At 39.4% G+C, this 25058-nt stretch overlaps 1 protein-coding gene across 6 annotated transcripts in view; it reads left to right on the plus strand.

Moving 5' to 3' along the window:
• The first annotated feature begins 2439 nt into the window (after positions 1-2439).
• The window catches only part of LOC126292169 (uncharacterized), a 72220-nt gene continuing 49601 nt past the window's right edge, over positions 2440-25058 (plus strand). For 4 of the 6 annotated variants that reach the window (XM_049986008.1, XM_049986009.1, XM_049986010.1 and 1 more), the window contains exons 1-4: positions 2440-2970; positions 9640-9957; positions 13714-13876; positions 22231-22436. In XM_049986008.1, the coding sequence (XP_049841965.1) occupies positions 2854-2970; positions 9640-9957; positions 13714-13876; positions 22231-22436 (804 nt within the window). In that variant the 5' untranslated portion in view covers positions 2440-2853. Of the gene's footprint in view, positions 2971-3031; positions 3051-9639; positions 9958-13713; positions 13877-22230; positions 22437-25058 lie in introns of those variants that run through there. The other 2 variants (XM_049986012.1, XM_049986013.1) reach the window with 2 other exon arrangements.

The raw sequence follows: 25058 nt of genomic DNA on the forward strand, positions 1-25058 counted from the left end.
CAGTCCACAGTATATAATGCAAAAAAAGGGCAAGCTGAGTTTTGCATGAGTGATACTTTCTGAAAATGTGCTGATTCATGGAGATGAGCTTCTCGGTCTCAAGAAAATTTATTATATATGAAGTGAGAATGTGTTAAATGATTCTGCAGCACACCGATGTTAGGAATATTGGTCTATAATGTTGCGGGTGCTTTCTTTTGTCCTTTTTATACACAGGATTCACCTGTGCTTTTCTTCCGTTGCTTGTGACTTTGCACTGGGCAAGAGATTCATACTAAATGCAAGCTAAGTAAGGTGTCAATGCCACAAGTAATCTTTGAAAACCGGAATTGGGATTCCATCCAGACCTGGTGACTTATTTGTTCTCAGTACCTTCAGTTGTTTCTCTAAACCACAGATGCTTATTGCACACACACTGTGATGAGATCATAAGCACTGGTGATTTGTTAATGTTTGGTAGTTGCTACCTTTATCCTTTCTATATACAGGAACTGGATTGGTGCACCATCCTTAAAAACATGCAACACACAGTCTTGGGAGGCAGCAAATAGTCCGATCTCTTAAGGATGCCAATTAATGTGGGTGGATGAGGTCCTAAGGTGGATGTCAGTCTCTCACAGTCCATAAAATAAATGTTACTGAAATCCATCAGGTGTCATATGATCCCCTATCAGGGTGGCCGCTGAAGGCTTCTGTACAGTATGTTAGTGTGCCCTGTTAAGTACATGCCGAGGGCAGCAGAAGACTGCCACTCTCTTTTACACAGATTGTTAATGTACATGTGTGCTTTGCAAACCACTGTGATGTGTGGCATTGTATTATGCTTTCTTCATATTCCATTTGCATATGGAGTATGGGTAGGATGATGACTTAGGTACTTCTGTATGTGCTGAAATTAGGCTAATCTAGCGTTTGTAGTCTCTTTGGGAGCTTTATGTAGAGGGCTGTAGTATGTTCCTGGATTCTTCACTTAGTACTGGTTCTTAAAACTTGAGCATTATTCAAAGATCTGACTGAATATTTGTGCAGCTTTTTTAAGATTGTACTTCATTGTAGATCATCTGCAAAAAGTATGAGTTTACTATTAATACTGTGTGCCAGGTCACTAGCATATAACAGAAACAGCAAGATTCATTACCATCCCGAAGATACTCTATATCTGTTGACAGCTCTGCAGCCACGATAATAAGCTACATCATTTACAATTATTTTCAATGTACAATTCTGTACGTTGGCTCCTGCACTTTTCTAGGGCTATTGCTGTATTTCTGCTGTCAGAACAATGCTAGAATAAATGCATTCATCCCTACATGATAGCTGAGTGCTTGCAGTAGTTTGCTAACATGAACTGTTTGCACTTGTGGATACCAAACATCTCTTTCGAAGTCTCCAGCACAGACCACAGTTATGAATTTCTTGCCAAAGTGAATTTTGGTTCGCCTTTTTTTTAGCATAGCGCGATTGGCTTCAGAACTGTGCAACAGATTCTTCAACAAAAAATGACAAACTTTTCTCCTCAATGTTTTCAGAGGGCAACTACTGCCTACAGAACCGAAAATGTTTCTGCTTCTGCGTTTCGCAAAATAAGTCTTTTCCGTTTGTAATTCACTCTCGTCGTTGTAGCGTTGTGTCATCCGTGGTTTTGAGAAAAACGAAGAAAAAAATCTTTCCACATTACCGAGTCATAACAACAACTCGCACTAAACTTATTTAACGGAAGATCCATGTTTCATATGCGTTGTAAGAACAGTAATAAGCACACGAGCTACTGTTTTAAAGCGTTTTACGCGACCTTTTGCATTGCGACAAGTCACTTCCAATTTCCGTGCGGTAGGTTGCGCAACAGGTCTTCTCTTTCGCTTCTTTGTAGAAACCTACCGGGGCCATTTCTCGGTATATTCCTGTAAGACACAACATCTGAGACTTTTATTAGTATCTGACACTCTTACGACATCTGCGTCAAATACAGACCATCCCTTGTGCTAATAAGCAAGATGTTTGTGTGTCCTTGAGCCGAATGGAGGTCATTGTCACATAAGCGGCAAGAGAAAGTGTTTTAGCCGGTACAAGCTACAAGGTTATCATGGTGGCGATTCCACCGAAATTCGTTTCTGCAGAGGGTCACATTCAAATTGCACGACAGTACAAGTGACTATGGCTAACGCGCTTTCATGTTACAGAATTTCTCAAATTATCAAACCTGCACCTATGAAAAAAATCCAGTAGTGACACTGTCATAGTTTTATGAATTGACTACTATGGCATTTGTGGATTCTATGAAGACTTTTAAACAGCAGATTTCGCACTCTGGCGAACGTTGCGCGTTGTATGTAATTGTAACAAGAAACTGACTCAGTTTTATATACATGTATGAATTTGTTGAGAGAATAAACAGAGGTTCAGTTCCTACATTGTCAAAAAAAAAAAAAACATCCTGTCATTTACTACGGTGACGTATAATTAGGGAATGATATTATAATTGTCTTCACATTCGACATGAGCGTAATAGACACAATCGTCGCCTCCAGTTTGTTGTACAGATCAAATTATGTTCTTTTACTATTACGCGTTTGTTATTGTCCTGTCGTAAAGCTCATTACTGTCCTTATAAACAAACCTACTGTCATAATACGCTTACAAATTTTCACTTGCAAAGTTCCGCTAAATTCAAATACAGTTGCTCGTTGATTGGACACATCAGGCGTCAACTTTACCAGCTGATCACGGACAACATTGTCTGTGTCGGAAGCTTACCAATTTTAAACGTCAAAATATAGTTTCGTACCTAAAATAGAAATCTATAATGGGAGCTTTAAGAACATACGATATGTATGGATTAATGTTTATTGAGTCATGGTCACATTTCTACGAGAGGAGGCGTGTTGCCAAGTTTTCGGCATGTCGATTGAATGCAAATGTGACGTCACAGCATTATGTTCCGATATGGCGAGCGACGCTTTAAAGACGACTGTGAGTATTTTACGCTTTTTGCGGTGTAGTAAGAATGTCAGTACAGATACATGTTGTTGAGATGATAGAGCAAAGTGCAGGTTGTTGTAATGTGGATTATTTCTCACACGTAAATTAAAATTTCATTTAGAAATACTCATATAAAGCACAGTGTGCAACTTTCGTGGTGTAAAGATGAAATAACCTTGAAAGCGGTTTCATGATATTGGACAGCAGTGTTTCACAATGAAATTGTGCGTAACAGAAAAATTGTAAACACAGAATTTATATCATATAGTGTGATAATTTGAAGTCATTAAGATTTGCCAGGTAACAACTCTAATTTTAGAAACATCTGTCATGTCATATAGTAAGAGCAATAAAATTTTAAAGGAAGGTATTTGCTTCGTATTGTGTAAGGTAGCGATGTCGAAGGGCATATTTCAGTCATTCTAAAGCTATAAAATTCAATAATTTGAGTTGAGCCAGGTGCGTGTGCGTAAAATGATTTGCACTGACAGACGTCAAAACATCCATCACGCAAAGTATGTTTTGTCAGCGCTGTGTTAGGTACACATCTAATTTACGCGGTTTCTTTTTGTATTGGTGCCTTTTATTGAAATCCTTGACGTGATTATCTTGGCTTGGAAGCCATTGTACGGTTAAGAAAGTATAAACATGACCTTACGTGACCCTCCATTGGCATGGGTAGTAAATTTTGGTCCATAAATGTCATCAGCTGAAACACTCCAGCGGAAAGTAAAAGTTTTAAAATAGTGATTAATGTTACTTGACCATGTATGTAAATTGTGACATTAAAGTACGCCGTCTCTTACATGGCCGCCTGTGTTTTGCGAGGAATTGCGCAATTCATTCTTACGTTCAGACCTGGTGATTTCGCACCATTATGCAGATGAAAGATACTAATAGTAGCGTAACTCCAGTTCTACGAGTTATTGTGTTAGTCATTGATACAAGGAAATGACTTACTAAAATAGCATAATATTAAATTTCTCGATGTGTAGGGCATTGGAAATACCCATCGAAAATATTGACAGGATAGCCGAGATTCTACATAATAGACGAAACATTTTCATCTGACCGGTTGTAGGGACACCATATCCATCATCAGTTCTTTCCAAGATATTGGAAAATGTTATGGACAAAATTCGGGAGTATACATTACTAAATCTTCGTGATTAAAATTGTTAGGAACGAAATAAGAGGCCTTACGCCGAAAGATAGTAAAATGAACCTAACAACATAAAAAGCAGGAAAATCCGAAGGGAGGAAGTGGTCGAAATGTACGTCAGTTGTGAAAAATAAAAATTATATAAAATTGACGTACTATATCGAGCTGAAAATGAATGAAGATAATGTATAAATAAAAAGGAAAAGGAAAGATAATTCGAAATCGGGTAGTGGGAAAGTAGCTGTAGTTGTAAGAAACTCAGGCCATCATTTTAGAGTACTGATTTGTGCTATACTATTTATTTATACTTCCACAGTTTTATACAGTGCTGTGGGAAAAGTCTGGTTATAGATAGCTATACTTATGCACACACACACACTAGACCAAAAATAATTGTTAAGTTTGTGTAAATAGAATGAATGATTTGACATTATCTGGACTCATATGCCAGTGCTCACACTTCAAAAGCAATGAAGTGAGCATGACATAATTTTGAGCATGATTCATACTGTGCTGCCACAGCTGTTGATGCTTTAAGGTACAACTATACACAAATCACCACTTGTGCTGCTGTTAAGAAAAAGCTTTTAACACAGTTGATTGTGCAAATTAAAGCATTTCCTTTACAGCAGCCAGAGTGTAATTTACATACCATATACTTACAAAAGAATATATTTGGTGACTTGGGGTTTCAGGAGTTCAGAATGACCTAAAGCTTCACTACAAGATTTGTGGTGTATAACAGTTCCCAAAATACATAGATTTGAAGATGTTCTGAAACTGATAACGCCTGTGTGGAACTAAAAGCAAAGTATGGAACCAGGAAATTCCTTCCATGAGAAAGCGCTTAATAAAGAATATATAGTTGTCTGTAACTATGCTTGGTAGCGATTGCCTGGGGGGGGGGGGGGGGGGTTGTTGAAAGATCAAGAGATCTGTTGGCAGTGGCGCCAGTGCCGAGAAAGAGCTATGTGGAGGTACAGAAGCTGCTTCTCCCAACGTATTAGAGATGTGTGCTTTAAAAGTCAGAACTGGAGAATTTGCTGTTCATTTCTCACATATGTCTGTGAAATATTCCAATACCAAGATTAAAAAGCAGATCATTGTACTGCAGAGGAGTTGACACAATAGTTAGACACAGGCCATGCATTTGAGAGGATGGAGGATCAAATCCCTGTTCACTCAAACAGGTTTAGTTTTTTTTCTTTATTTTTCCAAATTACTAAAAGGAGATGCCTGGGTGGCTCCTTTTAAAAGGAGCCCATTGATTCCCTAAAGCAAAATTGACATCAATCTGTTATGACCTTGTTGCTTGATTTTAAATCCTAATCTTCCTTCCTTTTATTTCAGTGTGCCCTCTTTTCAAAAGCTTCCGAATTCTAGTAGAAAAAGAGTAATTGTCTTCTGAAATAAAGAAATTTTTTGTCCTCTGATTACCGATTTTGGTTAGCAATAATCGTCTTCGGATCTGCAGAAAAATGGGCAAAACCAATTGCAACTAATGGACTTTCTACAGCTTAAAACAATAAAACATGTCGTCATGAAAGTGAATGCATAGCGTTAGCTGATTATGCAGAAAATTTTACATTTGTAATTAAGGATGCTATACAAGGGTTCAGTGCATCCATTTATTCTCTATTTTAAACATGAGAAAGATGAAGTTTGCAGCTCTTCAATTTGCATTGTAAGCAACTATTTGTATCACAACACTTTGGCTGTACATGCGTTTCAAAAGTATGTAATAAATTACATACTTTTGAAGAAAATTTTCCCAAGGTTGAGAAGCTGATATATTTTTTAGATGGAAGTGGTAGTCAGGATAAGAACAAAAAGAATTTTTCAAATCTGTGCAACCACAAAGTAGACTTTGGGTTGGAGGCTGAATGGCACCCTTTTTTTCATCTTGCCATGATAAAATGCATGTGATGAATAGGAGGTACAACAAAATGCAAAGTAAAGCCAACCTACAAAGGCCAACCACAAACCAAATTCTCGCAGTACAGGACATGTATGTCTTTTGCAAGGATAATATTAAAGGCATTACATATTTTCTGATCAAGAAAGAAGTGGTTCTGCATATGAAAACAACACATCAGACCAGTTTTTAAAACTGTATAGCAATAAAAGGAACAAGGCATTTCCACATATTACTTGGCATTGCAGAAAACTTAGTTCGATGCTATGTAAGATCAGAAGCCGAAATTTATGAGGATCATTGTCAGTAAAATTACATCACTGTCTTTGTCATTGAATGGCATGGTGGCATGTGTGTATGATGAACAGTAGTGGCTTGCAGAGGCTGAAAGCATAAGTTTGGAAAACAGTGTTGTTTTTATGCAGTTTTACCAGCCTGCTGACCCAAGAAATCTACTAGTGACAAAGTTTGGATACCAATGGAAAAATGTTTTAAGGAAACTTTCAGTCCTTGAACTTACGACAGCAACTGGCAGGTCTTGTTCTATATCACAGAAGCTGTCTGAAGAAATAAGTGTTCTTAACATTCACCACCAGGTTTAGGAACAGTCGCTTCTCGAAGGATGTTAATTGAAAATATTTCAGGTTTAGGATCAGTCGCATCTCGGAGGATGTTAATTGAAAATATTCATTTTAAGTATGTCAAAATAATATAAATGTTAATTTCAGTGATGTTTCCGCTTTTTGTATATAATTCAGTACATTACTTGAATAATAATTAATTATATCTCACCAGTATCACACATGAATACGCAACAGCCATAAGATCAGTTGCAGAGTAATGTGAATTATCTCCTCATTTTCAAAAATGCATATCTTTGTTCAGTCAGCTATCAATATTGAAATTTTTACAGTACGTTGCTATCATATAGATGTACAAACTGTGCAAAAATCATATTTTTATATTCAGTCCCACCTGAGATAACTAACCCCAAACTTAACAAAAAAACGAAAATTTTCAAATTTCAAAAATAAATAAAAAATTAAGAAAGCATTTGTAAGTGTTCTTGCTCTACATGAGGCTAGTAGTGTGTGATATCTAAGTATAGGAAAAAAATACACTCTCATAATTATTTTTGGGCCTAAAAAGCAAATTCTTGAAAATTTGGATACCAAACTTTGGAGGTCATTTTGACTGGTTATTTTTGAATTTAGGGTATTTTCTGTAATATACAATGTTGTAGATGACACTTTTCTAAAAACAATCATCTCAGTTGCAATGTTGTAACTTAACCCAGTGTAGAGCTATTCATATTTTTGATAACGTCTCTGAACTGAAAAATCATTGCGTGCTTACAAACAAAAATGGCCGCCATTCAGTAAAGGTGAAAGGTAATTTTTTTTTTAAAAAAAAAAAACTTGTTTTGAACTTCTCAATTATAGCGTAATAACATATAAAATATTTAAAAATGGCCAAGCAACCAACTTAATTTTTATTGGACCACTTCATTTGGATTGACCCCTCTGTGTAGCAATTGTGTGATGAATGAACCTACTGACAACAGATCCAGCAGCACACCTCAAAATTGCTTCCTTAAATCCTGCCAGGTGGAGATCTCAAATACTTAGGAATGGATCACTCTAGTGCTCTGCAAGCAGTCTCCTTTATAAATGAGCTACGCTTTCCCTAAACCAAAGTCTTACCCTTCACCTTCCCCAGCAATGATTTTACAGGCTCATTCCATTTTATGTTACTTTGTAACATTATGTTCAAGTACTGAATTGACCCGAAACGTTACGTTCGGGTACTGAATCGATGTGAATGTGTCAAGCAGCACACCTATAATAGTGTATTTGAACATTACAGGATTGTTTTTTGTACTCATTTGCGTTGACTTACAATTTTCCACCTTTAGAGCAAGCTGCTATGCATTCCACCAAATAGAAATTCTCTCAAAGTCATTCTGCATCATCCTACCGACTCTTCAGGGTCGACCGAAGCGTCCGATCCCATCCGTTGGCTTTGACCCGTGACGTAAGGCTGTTGTGGTGTGTGACGTCACGACGGCGCGGAATTTAGTTTGTGAGAGTGGCGTGTTTGTAGGTGTTGTTTTCATGCGATTGGTGGTGCTCTCTGGTGGTGTGTTGGGTGATGTTTTTGGGTATAGTTTGCGAGTGTGGCGTCGTGTGTGAATTTTGGTAAATTGCTTTTTTTATGTCTTTGGTAGGTATGGATATGACTGACAGGGTCAACAGTTTTCGGTTGTCGGCTATGATGGGGGACAGTGCGTTGTCTCTAATAAAATTTCTTCAACTATTCGGGTTTTTGGATGAAGTCGTGAAGTGTTCAGTATGTTGTGAAGAAATGAGGCTTACTTAAAGTTCCGGCATGTCGGACCATGGACGGCTGTATGTGGAGATGTCGTAAGGATAACAGGTCAAGGGAAGTGTTCGATCCCAATGTGTGGCTGTGAATTTTGGTATTGGTGTCGGGAGATGTTTTTGAGCTATAGAGGTCAAGGGAAGTGTTAGGTCCTAATGTATGGGATCGGGAGCTGCTGTCGAGCTATATAGGTCCAGGGAAGTGTTCGATCCCAATTTATGAAATCGGGAGCTGCTGTTGAGCTATATAGGTCAAGGGAAGTGTCCAATTCCAGATGATATCGTGTTTAGTGGTATTTGGGGAGTTTTGTGATGTCGGTTTTTTTCATCATTTTGCGTGGTTTTGTATGGGGGTGGGTGTCTAAATTTGTTTATATTTATATTTAAGAACGAAGTTGATGTGACTTACCAAACAAAAGCGCTGGCAGGTTGATAGATACACAAACAAACACAAACATATACACAAAATTCAAGCTTTCGCAACAAACGGTTGCTTCTTCAGGAAAGAGGGAAGGAGAGGGAAAGACGAAAGGATGTGGGCTTTAAGGGAGAGGGTAAGGAGTCATTTCAATCCCAGGAGTGGAAAGACTTTCCTTAAGGGGAAAAAAGGACAGGAATGCGCATGCACGCGCCCGCACGCACGCACACACATCCATCCACTCATACACAGACACAAGCAGACATTTAAAAAAAAATGTCTGCTTGTGTCTGTGTATGTGTAGATGGATCATTAATTTGTTTATATTTAGTTTGTCCCCACCCAAAAAACCCCTATTTCTCGCGCTTGTCCCGTTTGTGTCATTAGGATTTTTGTGGAACGTGTGAGAGTTTGTTTTTCTATGTATTTTCGTCTTCATAATGTGTACGCAACGACTTTATATGCGCCATATTGGAATAGTGGTTTATGGTCATTTCCGCCATATTTGTGACGTCACGGGTTAAAGCAGATGGGCGGGATCGGACACTTCCGTATTTCCTCTCTTCAAGATGACACTATCACTTACACCCCAATGTCCTTAGGATGTAGCTGCAGATTGGTAGTCATCCCATCCATCAGATAATTTATGTATGTAGACAGCATTTCCCTTCGGCACTTCTAAGGGTACACTGACTGTACAGGCAACATACTAGTTTCTCTTACTTAGTCTTCGAGTCACACGCATACGGGAAGTACGTTGTAATGTTGTGATCTGTTTATGCAGGGAGTAGCCAAGGAACAAAACACAGCTAAAGGAAATGCACACCGAGTTCAGGCGGAGCAGCGAGAAGCGTCGCAGTCTGACGAGGCGGAGTGCGAGGAGGGGATCCGGAAGCAGCCGGAGGGTGCCAGAGGTCCGGAGCCGCCGCACCATGCCCGCCGGCCCATGAACGCATTCCTCATCTTCTGCAAGCGTCACCGCGGTGTCGTTCGTGATCGTTTCCCACACCTGGAGAACCGCTCGGTCACCAAGATACTCGGGGAGTGGTGGGCAAACCTCGAGGCTCGGGAGAAGGCCTCCTACACGGAACTAGCCAAGCAGGTTCGTCGTGGCTCGTAGTCTATTGTGTTCTGTAAAATACTTCATATTGTCTCGTGTGGAGAGGTCTCCACGGGCAGATCGACCTTTCAAAATAATCTGTACGAGCCCTCATTTGCAAGTAGTTAACAGAAAGTAAGCTTGGAATTCCTTGTGGTTTCCTAGTACCTTGAAATTAGCCCTTATTTCAAAACAGCATGGTACCTGAGCAGTTAAGTTGTTTGGCTGGTATGCAGAAGGTTGTGGTTTTGAATACCTTCAATGCAATCCACATTTTTTTTTAGAAAAAGTCTCTGTCAGAATCATTGTGTTCATAATTTTTATTCAATTAATTGGTTTAAATTTAACTTCTCACTTTTAATCATTTGCTGCATCATTTATTCTCATTTTTTGCTTCCTTTTATTCTTTTTTCGTATGGAATCTTTTTCTATAAGATTATAAATAATCTTATTTATCTGTCATGGTACTTACAATTTTGGAAGTGCAAATTTATTGAATAAAAAAATAAAAGGTGAAATGATCTGTTTCTAATGGCTGTTCAGTGTGGTAAAAAAATTATTTTTGTTTAAAAGATATTCTTTTCTTCTGTGGTAACTGTCACGCAGAAATTTAAAATGTAGATTATTTGTGCACCATGGGTGAAATAGTGCAGGTGAAGATTAAATGAAAGGTTTTATATGCAAAACGAAATTTGAGTAAAATGAGTAATAGATATAGTGACTGCAATAAGGTGGATGAAAATATTGGATCACAAAAAGCAAGCAATTAAATCAAAATAAATACGTAAGATTGATTAAATTCACATGGGTAAATATTCCAAGTGAACAAAAGAATAAAATGAAGTAAAAAAAGGGACCCAATAGAAAGTTACTGTGATGATTAAAAACATACAGTAAATGATACAAATGAAAAAAATATACTTTAATTAATTGCCCAGAAATAATGATCAGTCTTTCCGATAAAGTCCCACTTCGTACCATACGCGTGTGTCTGTTTCATTCAGAAAGTACAAGAAAATTGTGCACTCGAGATTGGTAGTGCATAATACTTCTGTCACACAGTTTTTCTGAGCTCAGTGTCTCATTCATAATCAGGGTATGGTCACTCGGTTTTTAAGATTGGCAGAAGAAAGACGTGGAGATGGAGCAGAGGCAGGGCAGCTGGGTCTTGGTCCTAAGGCCATGTGCTAGTGTGCATCATCATTCATACGTACATATGTACATACATGCTGGGTGTAACAGAACGATGTAGTGAACTTGTTAGCACACTGGCGTGTGATTCAGGAGGATGTAGGTGAGACAGCAAGCCGCAAAGTGAAGGTGCGGTGTGTGCTGGGTGTTTTGACATCACAATAATTATAGATGACAAAATTTATTCACAGTGTATAAATTAAAATTTACTCTCCACTCTGTTAAGCATGGAAACCCATTAAGAGAAATTTAATAATGTTAAACTATCATAATGTAGCAATTTAATTGGATAGATAAAAAATCTACCCAGCAAGCAGTGGCAGAACACACACATACGGCTGTTGTAATTGGCAAGTGTTGAAAGCCGGTGGCTCCTTCTTCAGGCAGAAGGGTTGAAGGGGAAGGAAGAGGGGTGAAGGGAAAGGACTCGAGAGGTCTAGGAAAAGGGGTAGATTTCGGGAAAGTCACCCAGAACTGCAATGAAAGATGTTCGGCCTATCTATTTTTCGCCCCCCCCCCCCCCTCCCACCCACCTCTTGTTAAGTGTGATGCACTTAGCTTTTCACGCTTATCAACTCACGCATGATGTTTAAGCAGTAATCTATGTCTACATATTACCTTTTATTCCACCTTTGAGCTCTTAAGATTTTCAAATCTTGTCCGATGCAGTCTCCAACAATCAGTCTTTCCTTCTCATCTCGTGCGGTAAGTCTCCTGTGACATGCAGTTCTGGGTGACTTTCCCGAAATCTACCCCTTTCCCTAGACCTCTCCAATCCTTTTCCTTCACCCCTCTTCCTTCCCTTTTGACCCTTCTGCTTGAAGGAGGAGCCACTGGCTCTGAAAGGTTGCCAATTATGTGTGTGTTCTGCCGCTGCTTGGTGAGTAGTTTTTTTATCTACCCAATTAAATAATTTTGTCAGCAATTGATTGTTTTTGTTGTTTTAAACAATTGTGTTGATAGTTCAAAACAGATCATGTCATACAGTAATCAATTTATCTTTCTCAACAGAGCTGTTTAACCAGTTCAATTAACAACAAGTAAATGTGCCAAATAGTGGACTATGCTCCACTTGCATGGAGCATTCTAAGAAACATGTGTACATTAATCCGGTCATACTGCTAACCTGCCTTCAGAGTACATAAGAGAAATGCGTACACAAGTACATCAGAAACATGAATCAATAGTAGCAAAATATTTTCCTTCATGATGTGAACCACAGTTTGCTTTGTTCGTACATTTTTTTTTTTTTTTGTTAACCCAATCAAACGGCCATGAGAGGTAACATTAAAGTATAACAACAGGATACACACAGTTACTAAATTCATTTAGTTCTGTACAACTATTATTTGCCCAATAGTCATCATAATTCAGAAGTAACTAAACTCTTTGTTGGAAGGATTAGTTCTAAATGTGGCCCTCAACAGTCACAATAAACGACTACTTCCAACAGGAGAGAACCTGTTACACCTGACAGCAACATATACATAAGTCTCCTAATGTTAATGTGCCTCAGAACAGGCATCAGGGTAGAACCTGTTACACATCAGTCACAAATTCATAAAAAAAAACCCTTTAATCTTGGAACCAGTAACCTGTTATGCAGCACAATCAGATGGAATCAAATTAAGCTCAACTGGAATTGTTAGGCAGAAACAGTTTGGCACTGTGACCTTCAATAAACAAAATATCTGAGTATCTGCACAAGAGTCTACCAGGAGGCAGTTCTGACTCAGGTGCGCCAAACGCCTTGGCTTAATCAGATTGAATAATTCAGTGCAACACAGTCTAACATAACCTGTCATTGCTAAGTGCATTGCTCCAACAAAATACCCATAGTATTTTGAGATGGCAGACAGCCACTGATTTGTCAGACTTAGTATTCTCGCTAGTGAAATTCACCGTTATCCACTAGCTACTCCCCCCCCCCCCCCCCCCCACACACACGCATCCCCACCCCCCTCTACCCCCTTCACTTCTCGCTTCTGTCCACACTCAGTAACGGAAACAGTGGAAGGTAGCTTGCCACAGCCTCATGCTCTCCTCGGTCCACAAGCATCACATCAGCAAGGGGAAACTTGGTCCGTGTGCCGGAAGCCGAGCACACTCGCTGCTAATTTGGTTCCACACTACACCGTGTTACTTACTTTCGCTCACTTTGGGGACTGCTTTCTTTCTTCTCTATGGACACTTGCATTTCTCCAGCTGCAGCTATCTCTAGGGGCACTGCCCAAGATATCTCTGGGTCAGAAAGGGTCCTGCTTGTCACCAGCAGTGCGTGCAGATCTCACAGGAATCGACAGCTGCTGCAGTACACACGGTACATTTCTGCTCTCGCGTGACAATCCAGATGTAGTTTCTCTGAAATTTTTGTAAGCCATTTCAGGCAAATGCTGGTGATGGTTCCTTTTGCATATCTGTCCTCTCCTTGTTAAATACTCCTGCATGTATATGACTTCTGGTTTTCTTTCTATTAAGTTGACAAATTTTGTATCATTGTACGACTAAATTACTAATACTGTAGTGAATGATAATTTTTTTTTTAAAAATGCGTGATCACTGTTTCAGTATAAAGAGGCATTTCTACAAGCGAATCCAGACTTCAAGTGGTACAAGTTGCCCGCTCCGCCACTGCGCACCCTGGTGACGAGACCGTCCAACCAGACAAGGCCCCTAAAACTGGAGTGTGACACAGCGTGCGGTGGTCCAATTACTCCTGGAAAGCTGGCAGGTAGGGTACAGCAGTCTCTCTTGTCACTGCCGATTTTAATTATCTGTCTATGAACCTGTTTATTAGAACGCAACCAGTTTTGTGATATCAATCGCATCACAAGGTGTACATACACACTGTGTGTTGTAGGTAGCAGAATTTTGTTAGGAGAAGGCTGAGTCCGCCTCTTTCTCACACAACGGGCTTATTGTTTTGGGTGTACACTTGACGATGCAATTTCATTTGTGGAACTGGTCTTGTTTCTATAAAGTAAGGCTCATATGCAGCTGGAAGCAGTTTGTGTGTCATACATGGTGTGACAATAAAGTAATGAGACTGATTTTCTTTGCAAGATGTGGCAACCATGCAGGCTTGCGTAGGCACAATATCTTTGACCTTGGTCTATAAGCTGCTTCTAGCCCAAGCAGCACATCGATGCAACTGCTCAATTGTGAGTTGTGCTGTAAGAAGTTAACACGTGTTTGTATCTCTTGTCACAGAAATGGAAGCGCATAATATTGTGCAACGGTATGCCATTTCTTTTTGCTTTAAACTGGGTGAAAATGCGACAACAACTTAGGATAAGCTTCAGAATGCTTTTGGAGAGGATATGTCAAGAGCTCAAGTTTTTCATTGCCATAAAATGTTTAGTGAAGGCAGAACGAATATTGAAGATGAAGACCGTAGTGGAAGACCATCAACCTTGCGGATGGATGTCAACTTGGCCAGGGTGTGTGAACTTGTACGATCTGATTGAAGATTATCTGTGAAAATAATTGTAGAAGAACTGAACATCAATCGAGAAATGGTTTGTCTAGTAATAACTGAAGATCTTGGTATGAGAAAGATTTGTGCAAAAATGGTCCCCAAAAATCTCACACCACAACAGTGAGAAACACGGAAAAATGTGGCAGCCAATCTGTTAGAGCAAACGAAAATTAATCCAGAATTGTTGAGGCATTTTATAACTGGTGATGAAAGTTGGTTGTTCAGTATGATCCAGAGACAAAACACCAAAGTTCGCAATGGTGCTCAAAGGGATCACCCTGACCAAAAAAAGCTTGCATGTCAAAATCAAGAGCAAAATGCATGCTTGTGTGCTTCTTTGATTCCAAGGGAATTGTTCATAAAGAGTGGGTGCCTCCTGGACAAACAGTTAACCAATATTTCCCAAAAAGAAATTTTAGAAAGACTTCATAAGAGTTCTTCCTGTCTGTGCCAACATTGCTGATATTTGGATTCTGCATCATGATAATGTCTCATCTCATACTGCTCTGTCAGTACAGAAATTTTTAATCTCAAAACAAATTTCAGTACTACCACAGGCACCTTACTCACCAGATATTGCTGCGTGCAATTTTTTTCTATTTCCAAGAGCCAAAATGGCAGTCAAGAGACACCATTTTCAAACAACACAAAGCTGTGACAAGGGTCTTGGCGGATATTACAGAAGATGAGTTCCAGAAATGTTACAATCAATGGCAGAAGCGCTGGAAGAAGTGTGTGCAATCAGAAGGGATCTACTTTGAAAGAGAAAACACTAAACTTGACTAAAATAGTACGCATCATTTTTTTTTTTTCACACCAGTCTCATTACTTTATTGTCACACCTCGTATATGGATTACTTCAGCTGTGGTTGCCCACAGCACAAAACTATTTGTTTAATTATCTACAGAGGCATCGTGTTAAGTTCTTGTTGGACGAGTGACTTTCTCATCTCGGACTACTACTCGCAGCAGATGAATCTGTTGCAGTACTCTGGCATTTTATTGCTGTACTGGGACTTGGTTGTCAATAGTGACCATTTGTGTTTGCACGTGGCGGTGCAAAAATCGCTGTCCCCCGTATATTTTTTGCTCACATTTTTCCTGAAGGTTGATACATTGTGGCTGTCTACCAAATGGAAAGGAATGTTGTCTTTACCTTAAAATGGAGGTGTATTCACATTACACAAACCCCAAAATAATAAGTGTCTCTTGTTCCATCATCTTTAGGCATGCATTTGGGACTGGTGTTGTTTTGATTGACAACTCTATAGATATTTTCAGTGTGAGTTGGTAACTGATTTAGAACCACTTGATGCAATGACATACAGGGTGAGTGTTCCCCGATAACAAAGTTGTATTTATAGAGGATTATGATATGTATATACGCTGTTTGTTGCGGTTCGTGGTCTCGCGGTAACGTTCTCGCTTCCTGAGCATGGGGTCCCGGGTTCAATTCCCGGGGGGTCAGGGGTTTTTCCTGCCTCGAGATGACTGGGTGTTGTTGTCATCATCATCATCATCATCATCATCATCATCATCATCATCATCATCATCATCATTCATCCCCATTACGGTCGGAGGAAGGCAATGGCAAACCACCTCCACTAGGACCTTGCCTAGTAAGGTGGCGCGGGTCTCCCGCATCGCTCCCCTATGCTCTGTAAAGAAGTATGGGGCTCATCATCATCATATGCTGTTTGTTGCAAATGGTGGTTTAGTATCCCTGCCATCAGAAGTCATCGTGGAGGCAGGCAGGTTGGTGTGGATAGTGCAGAGACCTGCCATGGAGGGCGCACATGCTGCATAGTGTTGGCAGACTGATTGGCAGAGGTGTTTACATGTGGGTGGCAGAGTTCAACCACCGTGGATCTTCTCTTGCACATCTTGCAGATTGTTTAACCATCTGCACCCGTCATGTGCATTGCCATTCCTGTGCCCGTCTCTACATGGGTTTGGACTCTGTGCTTCCCATAGATTGAGTCACAAGGTGAGTTTGTTTTCCTCTCATGGGTTTCTGTTCACCAGCTATTATTGAGCCTCTCTACAGAATCTAGTATTCATGCCATGAGTTCACACACCAGGACTTGTTAAACTGAGCATTTCATCCTTAACAGAACCCCATAAAACAAGTCAAGAATGGTTCTCTCTGGTGAATGTGGTGGCCATGTTCGGATGTATCTATCACTGCATCTGTCCAGCAAGATTTTATCCAATAACTGGTGAATAATATCAGTAGCATCAAACCATGTAACTGTATTTAGAGTGGTTCCTAGGAAAAAAAATTTTGTAATTAGGGAAATGTCCTTATGCTCACCGTGTTCTGTGGAATATTTGCATTTGTGTCAGTGATATGACAGTTGGAACATGAGAGACATTCTTAGATAAAACTTCGTACATCTAAGAATAAAACATAGTAAGTGGCTAGTCAGCAAATTCGCAGTGGTAATGAATTGTGGTTACTTATTAAACTGGATGGTATGCGTTGGAAGATTGGACAATGAAGACTCGGAACAATAATTACTCTGGGAGTGTAGACATGAAATGTCTGAAAACACTGTTCTTGGTTGAGCAGGCTGCTCAGTAGTTGCTTTTCCACAACTTCTTTGACCACTGTATCCCAAGGGGCTGAGGCTGTGGGCAGTTTCTCTATTTTCCTGTAATTCATGGTGTGGCCAGAGGAAATAAGACTTTGTTCGGCCATTGTAGCTTTGTTGAGTGTGTGTATTGTTTTTCCTATGTATATTTTGCTATCTCTTAATTCGCTTCCTTCTCAGTGCATTTTGGACTGTTTCATGAGAATCAGAAGCAGGTGTGTAAATTATCGTGCTATTCAAGTAGTAAGTTGGGCAAGCAATTGACTGTTATGTCATTGGCTTTCATTCACCAACATGCACAAGTAGCTGAAGTGGTAAACTTTATAAACATTTTCATCCTTGTGTGATACTGAGGAAAGCATGTGTAGATTTTTAATTTGTTCTAGAAATAATGAAAACAGCAAAGTAAAAAGATTTGCATGCTGAAATAACTGATAATACATTTATTTTCAGACTGGCCAGCTCTGAGGAAAGCCTGCATTGCGAAATATTCCTCAGTTATTTGAGGTTTAGTTTTCTGTAAGTCAGATATTTCTTTGTGATGAACCCAGGCTGTCAGTGGCGGACTCCAAAATAACAGTCACTGCTGATTTGTTAGTATCATCATGGAGTTTACATGAGGTCTTCGAGAGCACTAACTGAAAAATTGGTCCATTAAAATTACTTTCAATCAGTGTCAATGTTACATTCCGTTCTGTCTGTTCTTTGTAAACCTCCATCCAACCACTTGAGAGTGACCAGCAGCCATTGTCCAAACTTCACAGGTGAGTGCCACTGTGTCCATGCCATTGCCCTGTTACTCAGAGAAAACTCATGACTCTTAATACAGCAGAATAAATATCATTAATAACGTATTGTGGGTCTGGAGATGAAATGGTGTCAATCGGCAGAAGGAAGTGCTAAATCTCAGTTTAGTTAAGATTGGAATTATGATCTTACCAGCTGTATTTTCAAATACACAACCTTCTAGTAACTTCTAGCTACATATGGACAGCTAGAATTCACTTCTATATGAATCATTGTCTTTCACATGGGAAAAATATATTAAAAATAAAGATTCCAAGACTTACCAAGCGGGAAAGCGCCGGCAGACAGGCACATGAACAAAACACACAAACACACACACAGAATTACAAGCTTTCGCAACTGGCAGTTGCTTCGTCAGGAAGGAAGGAAGGAGAGGGAAAAATGAAAGGGTGTGGGTTTTAAGGGAGAGGGTAAGGAGTCATTCCAATCCCGGGAGCGGAAAGACTTCCCTTAGGGGGAAAAAAAAAAAAAAAAAAAAAGACAGGTATACACTCGCACACACACACACACATATCCATCCGCACATACACAGACACAAGCAGTTTCTGTATTTATATCCTTGTCTTTGAAATTAACTGAATATATTACATAAAATTCATAAAAAGTGCTTCTTTCGTCTACCCTGTTGGTTACTTCTCAGTTTAATAGAACACTCATCTGAAGTGCACATGATGTCATTGCTTCTTGCTTTGTATGATGATGAAAATTTGTTGACATTGGTCATAGCCAATCAGGTAATAGAATATATTAGGCAGTGAGAATCGTGGAATATAACGATTTCTTTACGTAGAAGAAACTAGTTGATTAAACAACACAAACTCCAGGTAGGAATATCAGCAATGTAGGGAAAGGCAGATCGCTGCTCACCGTAAAGAAGACGAGTCTCGTTGCAGATATGTACAATTAAGACAATTTTTAATTGTGCTGTCTGCAACTAAACCAATTGATTACTTTTGTTTCTAGTATAGAGAGTGCCAGAGCACTTTCACTGATCGGGTTATTATGAGTTTGAAGGTTGGTTACTGTCTTTCATATTTATTTGATGAATGCATGATGCTAATTGGTTTGTGAGGTGCTCAACTGCGCGGGCATCGGCACCCATACAAAGTCCCAATTTTTACACAGTCCAATCTAGCCACTGTCACAGGTGGTGGTGGAGGTGGTGGTGGTGGTGACAGTGACAGCACAGACATCCAGTCCTCAGGCAGAGAAAATCCCTTAACGAATGGAGAAAACCATACATGTTGACTGACTAATTGACCTGCAATGAAGTCTTAGGGCTACGTTAGTTTTGAATGTGACAATTTGATTGTGATTGGTGAAGGCAATCGATGTGCATGGAAGGAAACTAGATGTGCTGACAAATTCGCCTGTAAGGTACCCTGAGACCTAGCATAGGTTAGGATAAAATTTGACGGTTTGGTTGCGAGTTTACAAAGCCAATGAAAGTAAATGGAAGAACACTAGATGTGCTGACAGACTGGTTTGTAGCATAGCCGAGGGCTAAGTTAAGTTGGAATGTGGCAATTTGCAGCTCAGTCAGCATTTCCACTCAAAAATAGGATTGCCATAACTGGTTGATGTGTAGTGCAATCTGAGATATACATTTACCATTGCAGTAACCTACTTGTATGCCTCCTTTTTGATTTTGGCAAAAATTGTGATGGTGTCATTAAATTTCAACCTAATAGAAAAAAATACCAGCTAACTTTATTTATGAACTATAGAAAATTATGGGTGAGCATTCGAATTCCCCACTGACAACTGACTTGTTGTCTATTCTGTTCAGTACTTATCATTTGTTGCAGAAGTTGCTACCTCCATCAGTGTGCAATACAGCTACTGCAGATACTATGAGTCCTATTTTACCAACCAACATAAAAAGAAAATTTTTGCCTGATTGTAATTGCTCATTAAGGATAAATCCCCTATAATTAAAACTGTGCTAAAAATTTGCTTGAAAACATAACTCTTCTGATGGCTTTCAGCCTGTTCTTAGACAGACATAGCAGCTGCATCAGGTTTCCGCTCTGTTTTAAGATGCTACTTTTCTCAAAGACGCTGTTTGTCATTATCCTACTTTAATGTGCATCATGGCTTTGTTCACCATTTGCATAGGCTTATTTGCTTAGTTATAATTTTTGTTAGAGTACTGTTTCTGTAATGTCATTTCAATTTCAGGTGTTTTTTGTGGTTGGCACTGCTTCTTGTGTAAACACCTCATTGGTGTAAGTTTCCTGCTAGTTTGTCCCCTCTGTCATGCCAGTTGTACGTATGTGTGTATGATGCACTTAGATTTTACTGGGATCAGTTTACTGTTGAGTAAGTCATATGGCTATGCCACAGCATTTATGTGGATCATTTTATTGTTTACTAAGCCCTATGACTTCGCTTCTCTATATTTACACTGTATATAATTTTGATGTTTATTTTTGCTGCACATTACGTCTTACATGTACTGTTTGCAATGTATCCTATTTTTAGGAAGAAGACAGGTTTATATCTGTCAAAACCTAGGTAAGTTTTGAATAAACTTTAAATGTGCATCCGGTTGCCTGTATGGTTCCCATTGTATCTAATATCATAAAATGAAACAATCTGGACCTTCTAAATTTTTAAATTTGTATTTTTGAGAGTTTCTACAGTGATGTCTCTAACTTGTCCAGTAACTAAACAGTGGCAAGTCACTGCCAATTTAAGTGCACTCATTTTGCAAGTAAACTACGCAGGTAACCTTTGATGTACTTCTTAAGAATAAAATTTTAGGTCGAATTAATGATTTTAAAAATATGTAGTGTCTGTAGAAGTATGTGAAAATTACTTATCTGATTAAAAAGCACAACAGATGTATTAGGTTGGTGCCTAACTTCATAGTGTTTTTCCTTAAATTTAATAAACACATAAATACATATTAACATAGACTTAAGTCATCAATAATATAGTCTCCTGCACTATTTACAACAGTCTGCCAATGCTGGGGTAACGTTTTTATTCCATGACTGTAGAAATCACGTGGTTTTGAGCTGAAGAACTTGCTGAGCCATGTTTGGAGTGCATTTTCATCTTGAAAAGAAGTTCATTGAAAGTTATTTGACAGAGAACAGAAAAGGTGAATATCTGATGGTGCAAGATCGGGTGAATAAGATGGTTGCGGAATGGCTTCCCAACCCATCTCCTATAAAGTGTTTTTGGCAGTCTAGCAGAATCGGGTTGGGTGTTACCATGGAGTAGCATCACTTCCTCGTCATCGTTCTTAGTTTGCATCTGCAAAGCATCTCAGTTGTTGACAGTAGATGTCAGCAGTGATGGTTACACCTCAGGGAAGCATTTCATAGTACACCACACCGTCGCTGATCCTCCAGATGCGTAACATTATCTTTTGTGGATGCGCACAGGTGTTTGTACAAGAAGTTGCTGCTTTGTTTGGGCTCAACCAATCCTTTCCTTTCTTTATGTTAGCATAAGGACACCATTTTTCTGTCACCAGAAATGATAAAGGATCAGAGTGCTTGGTGGTGTTCACAAGCCAATTGATGATTAGCAAGCAGGGATGCACATACAGCCACCTACTGCTTTTTGTGATTTTGGCATAGATCAAGTGGTACCCATACACCAGATTTTTTTTTTTTTTTTAACCTTACGCAATGCATGTAAATGTCTCACGATGGTACATTTATCACACTTCTTCACTTTTCCCAGTTATCATATACACTGATGTTGATTATTGTGGATTAATGTGATAAGTGATCTTCGTCAAACCCCAAAGTGATTCCTGAATGTGGAATCACTAATATCATAACCCGAAAACTATTTTCTTGCCGTGCTCTGTCCAGTGGCATTATCCTCGTACGCAGGGCAAATCTTTCTTGTTGCCTCCGCTGCTGTCACCCTCTACTGAACTCTGACAGAAGAAAGTCAGAAGTGTTTAGATTTCTCCACTTGGCACTCCATTTCTAGCATCCATAGCTCCACTCACTACCTCTAAATGACAAAATGTAAATTCAGATAGTAACTGTGAACTGTAAATAAAAATGACATTGGTAAATAAACCCATAGCAGCTGGAATACCAACATCAAAAATGAAAACACTATAAACTCTTCAACTGGATAACAAGTATACCATAAGAGTAATGAGTAGGTGCCATATCTAGTATCTAACAGACATTTTACAGGTGCCCAATTTAAATGCTGTGACGATGCTTGCAGACGAGACGCAGATGGGGAGCTTGAGCAGCCTGCTAGCGTCACTGCCGCCCCCCGGCCCCGCCCCCTTGACGCCACCCCCAATCCCTCCGGCTACTGGACCACCGAAACCGCCGAAGAAACGCTACTTGCAGGAGCTGGGAGCTGGGGAGGCACAGCACGTTCTGCCGATGCCTCCAGTTTACCGCCTCAGGATGGCGGCCTCCGAGGTCAGACAGTTTGATTTTTGACAGTGTAGTTCGTTACCCCTACTGTATACAGTGTGACTTGAAAAGGACTTTTTAACATTGGAGTACTGTAGAAATTTATTGAGATAACTTACAGAATCTATAACGATATGTTTACGTAATGAGTATACATAAACATACAGTTATAAATGTCCCCATTCATAGTCGCTAATTATAACAATATGTTTACTTTTGTGCTGTAACATATAGCTATAATCAGCGGTGGAAATATATATTTGCGAACGCCGACCGTGTGCGGCTGTTTCTTGTTGGAGCGTCTGATCAGTCGGAAGTTGGGTTGCAGAGGAGAGTAAATGCCTATTCAAAATATAATTATTTTTGGATAGCTCAACATGAATTTCCTAAGGGACCGTAGTTTATCATGCATTTACTAGTAGAATATGGAGCGGAGAAAATATTTCGCCGCATGCAACTTCCGTCCGATCTCGACGAAAGGATTCGTGACTGAAATCTCTATTTTGCAGAAACATAAAGAAAATTAAATAACTTCATGAAAGAGTGAGACAAAGATTCTATAATAAATAAATAGTCCATAGACCAGTTCCATTTAACTCTGAATTTATGGCAATTAATAGATAAACTTACACAGCAGTGAAGGATTTAACATGGATGCCGTTTTGACTGGCACTTCTCTTCTCATAATGAAAATAATTCCTTTCACATACACGCCGCACAATAAATCTACTGCTATGCAGTATTGCACTTTTAGTATCGCACTTTTACTTTATGTGATGCATGAGGCCATGCATTATCATGAATCAAAAACACCATTGCTGACAACATTCCATATCTCTTGTATAGGGTGGCATGCCAAAACTGTTGAAGAGTTTCACGATGGGCTTCTGAATTGTTTGTTTTTCCTGTAAGTGAACTCCACATGGATCAAACCCTTTAGGTCCAGAAAAAGTCTCTTCTGGAGTTGAGATTTGGTCTCTCTCTCTCTCTCTCTCTCTCTCTCTCTCTCTCTCTCTCTCTCTCTCTCTCTATCTGTTCCATAGATAGACACTTGTTCTCCGGAGCCATATCTGAAACCCAAGTTCCATTTCTCATTACGATGAGGATGAGAAATTCATCAGCAGCGTTCTCATATTTGGACAAAAATTGAGGGGCAGCCCCCATCCACTTCTTTTTACAGGCGTCTGTCATAGTGTTAGCCATCTACCAATGACACCCTTTTTTGTAGCCAAGGTGCTGTCACTATTTCAGATAGGAGTAAAGGTGAAATTTGTAGAAAAGATTAATGTAATATGCTTCTCTGCTTTCGGAGGCTTCTGGCTGCTCCCTAGGTGGGGGACTTTGTCTGCCTATCTTCCTCTGTCTCCCTTTCTTCTTTTTGTCCCTTATTTTGCCTTTGTTGTCCTGGGTTTTTCTTCTCCTGGGGTGTGTAAGTTAGGTTATCACTGTTCTGCGGTCTTGTAGGCATGCCTGTTTGAGGAAAAAGGGATTGTTGATAGTTTGGTCACTTTAATCAACCAACCAACCAATGTAATGGTTTTCTTGAATTTTGTCTTCAGCTTTTTCCTTCGTCATCTGTAATGACTGATAGCCCCACACTCTGATCATAGTTGTTAATTGCCTATAACTTCCAATTGATTGAACATTTTGTGCATTTAGAAAACATCACATTTGATGAGATTTTCGATGGGTGCCGCCATTTCGAAATGTTACAGAACAAAGAGTGCGACTGCTCGGCAGTAAACCTCGGTTCACACCGAGTACAGTGGAAGGAGCTAAGTGGCACACTTGAGGTCACAGAGGAGGGGGTCAGTGCCAGGCATGGGGTGCAGTTGTGCTTGCTTTGTGAACAACCCTCATAATCTGTTTTTGTGATTCTTTACCCTTGATCTACAATGTGTTTTAATAATGAGCACATTTTTAAGCCTTTTACAGACTTTTAATACATTAAAACATGTATAATGTGTATTAAGTAAGCAAGGAAATATTTTTAATTTATATGTGATGGATGCATCAGACATAATTCATGGTTTCAACTTGAATCATTGATGCCACCTACTGTCAGTCACTGATTGTATACTTTTATCTAAGTAATTTATTTGGTTGCTAATGACAACGTCGCTGCCAATGATTTGAAAGCATACCCTCTCCGGACCTCCAGTGGCAGGTCTACCCAAGCGCAAACATCGTTGCACAGAGTCCATTTTGTGTGTTTGCCATTTCATAACATTTACAGCAGTCATCATCTACGGAATAGTAGTTGTATTGAAGACTGACTGAATTGTAAACCTCTGTATCTGTATATATTTCAATGTTAGCAACTGATGCTGCAACTACAGCAAAAAATGTGATATTGGACATAGAATAAATTGATATTTGCATTCTCTGTCCACAAAGCACATCTATTCCTCACTCCAGTATCCACTAAAGAATCACAAAGTGTGCAAAGGAAGTTACAACAGGGCCATGCTCAAAACATGTAAACAAATGAAACAAAGTTTAACAGCAAGTGAACAGTTGTTATTAGCAATCAAATAAAGAGTGGAAAACAGGTGTGCTCAGTATTCACATGAAGGTCGTAAGCCTCCTGCACAGATTTTTCACAGCTTAGTTACCTTTCGGGCTTAT

Source organism: Schistocerca gregaria, chromosome 9 (genome assembly GCF_023897955.1).
Source record: "Schistocerca gregaria isolate iqSchGreg1 chromosome 9, iqSchGreg1.2, whole genome shotgun sequence".
Lineage (NCBI taxonomy): Eukaryota > Metazoa > Arthropoda > Insecta > Orthoptera > Acrididae > Schistocerca > Schistocerca gregaria.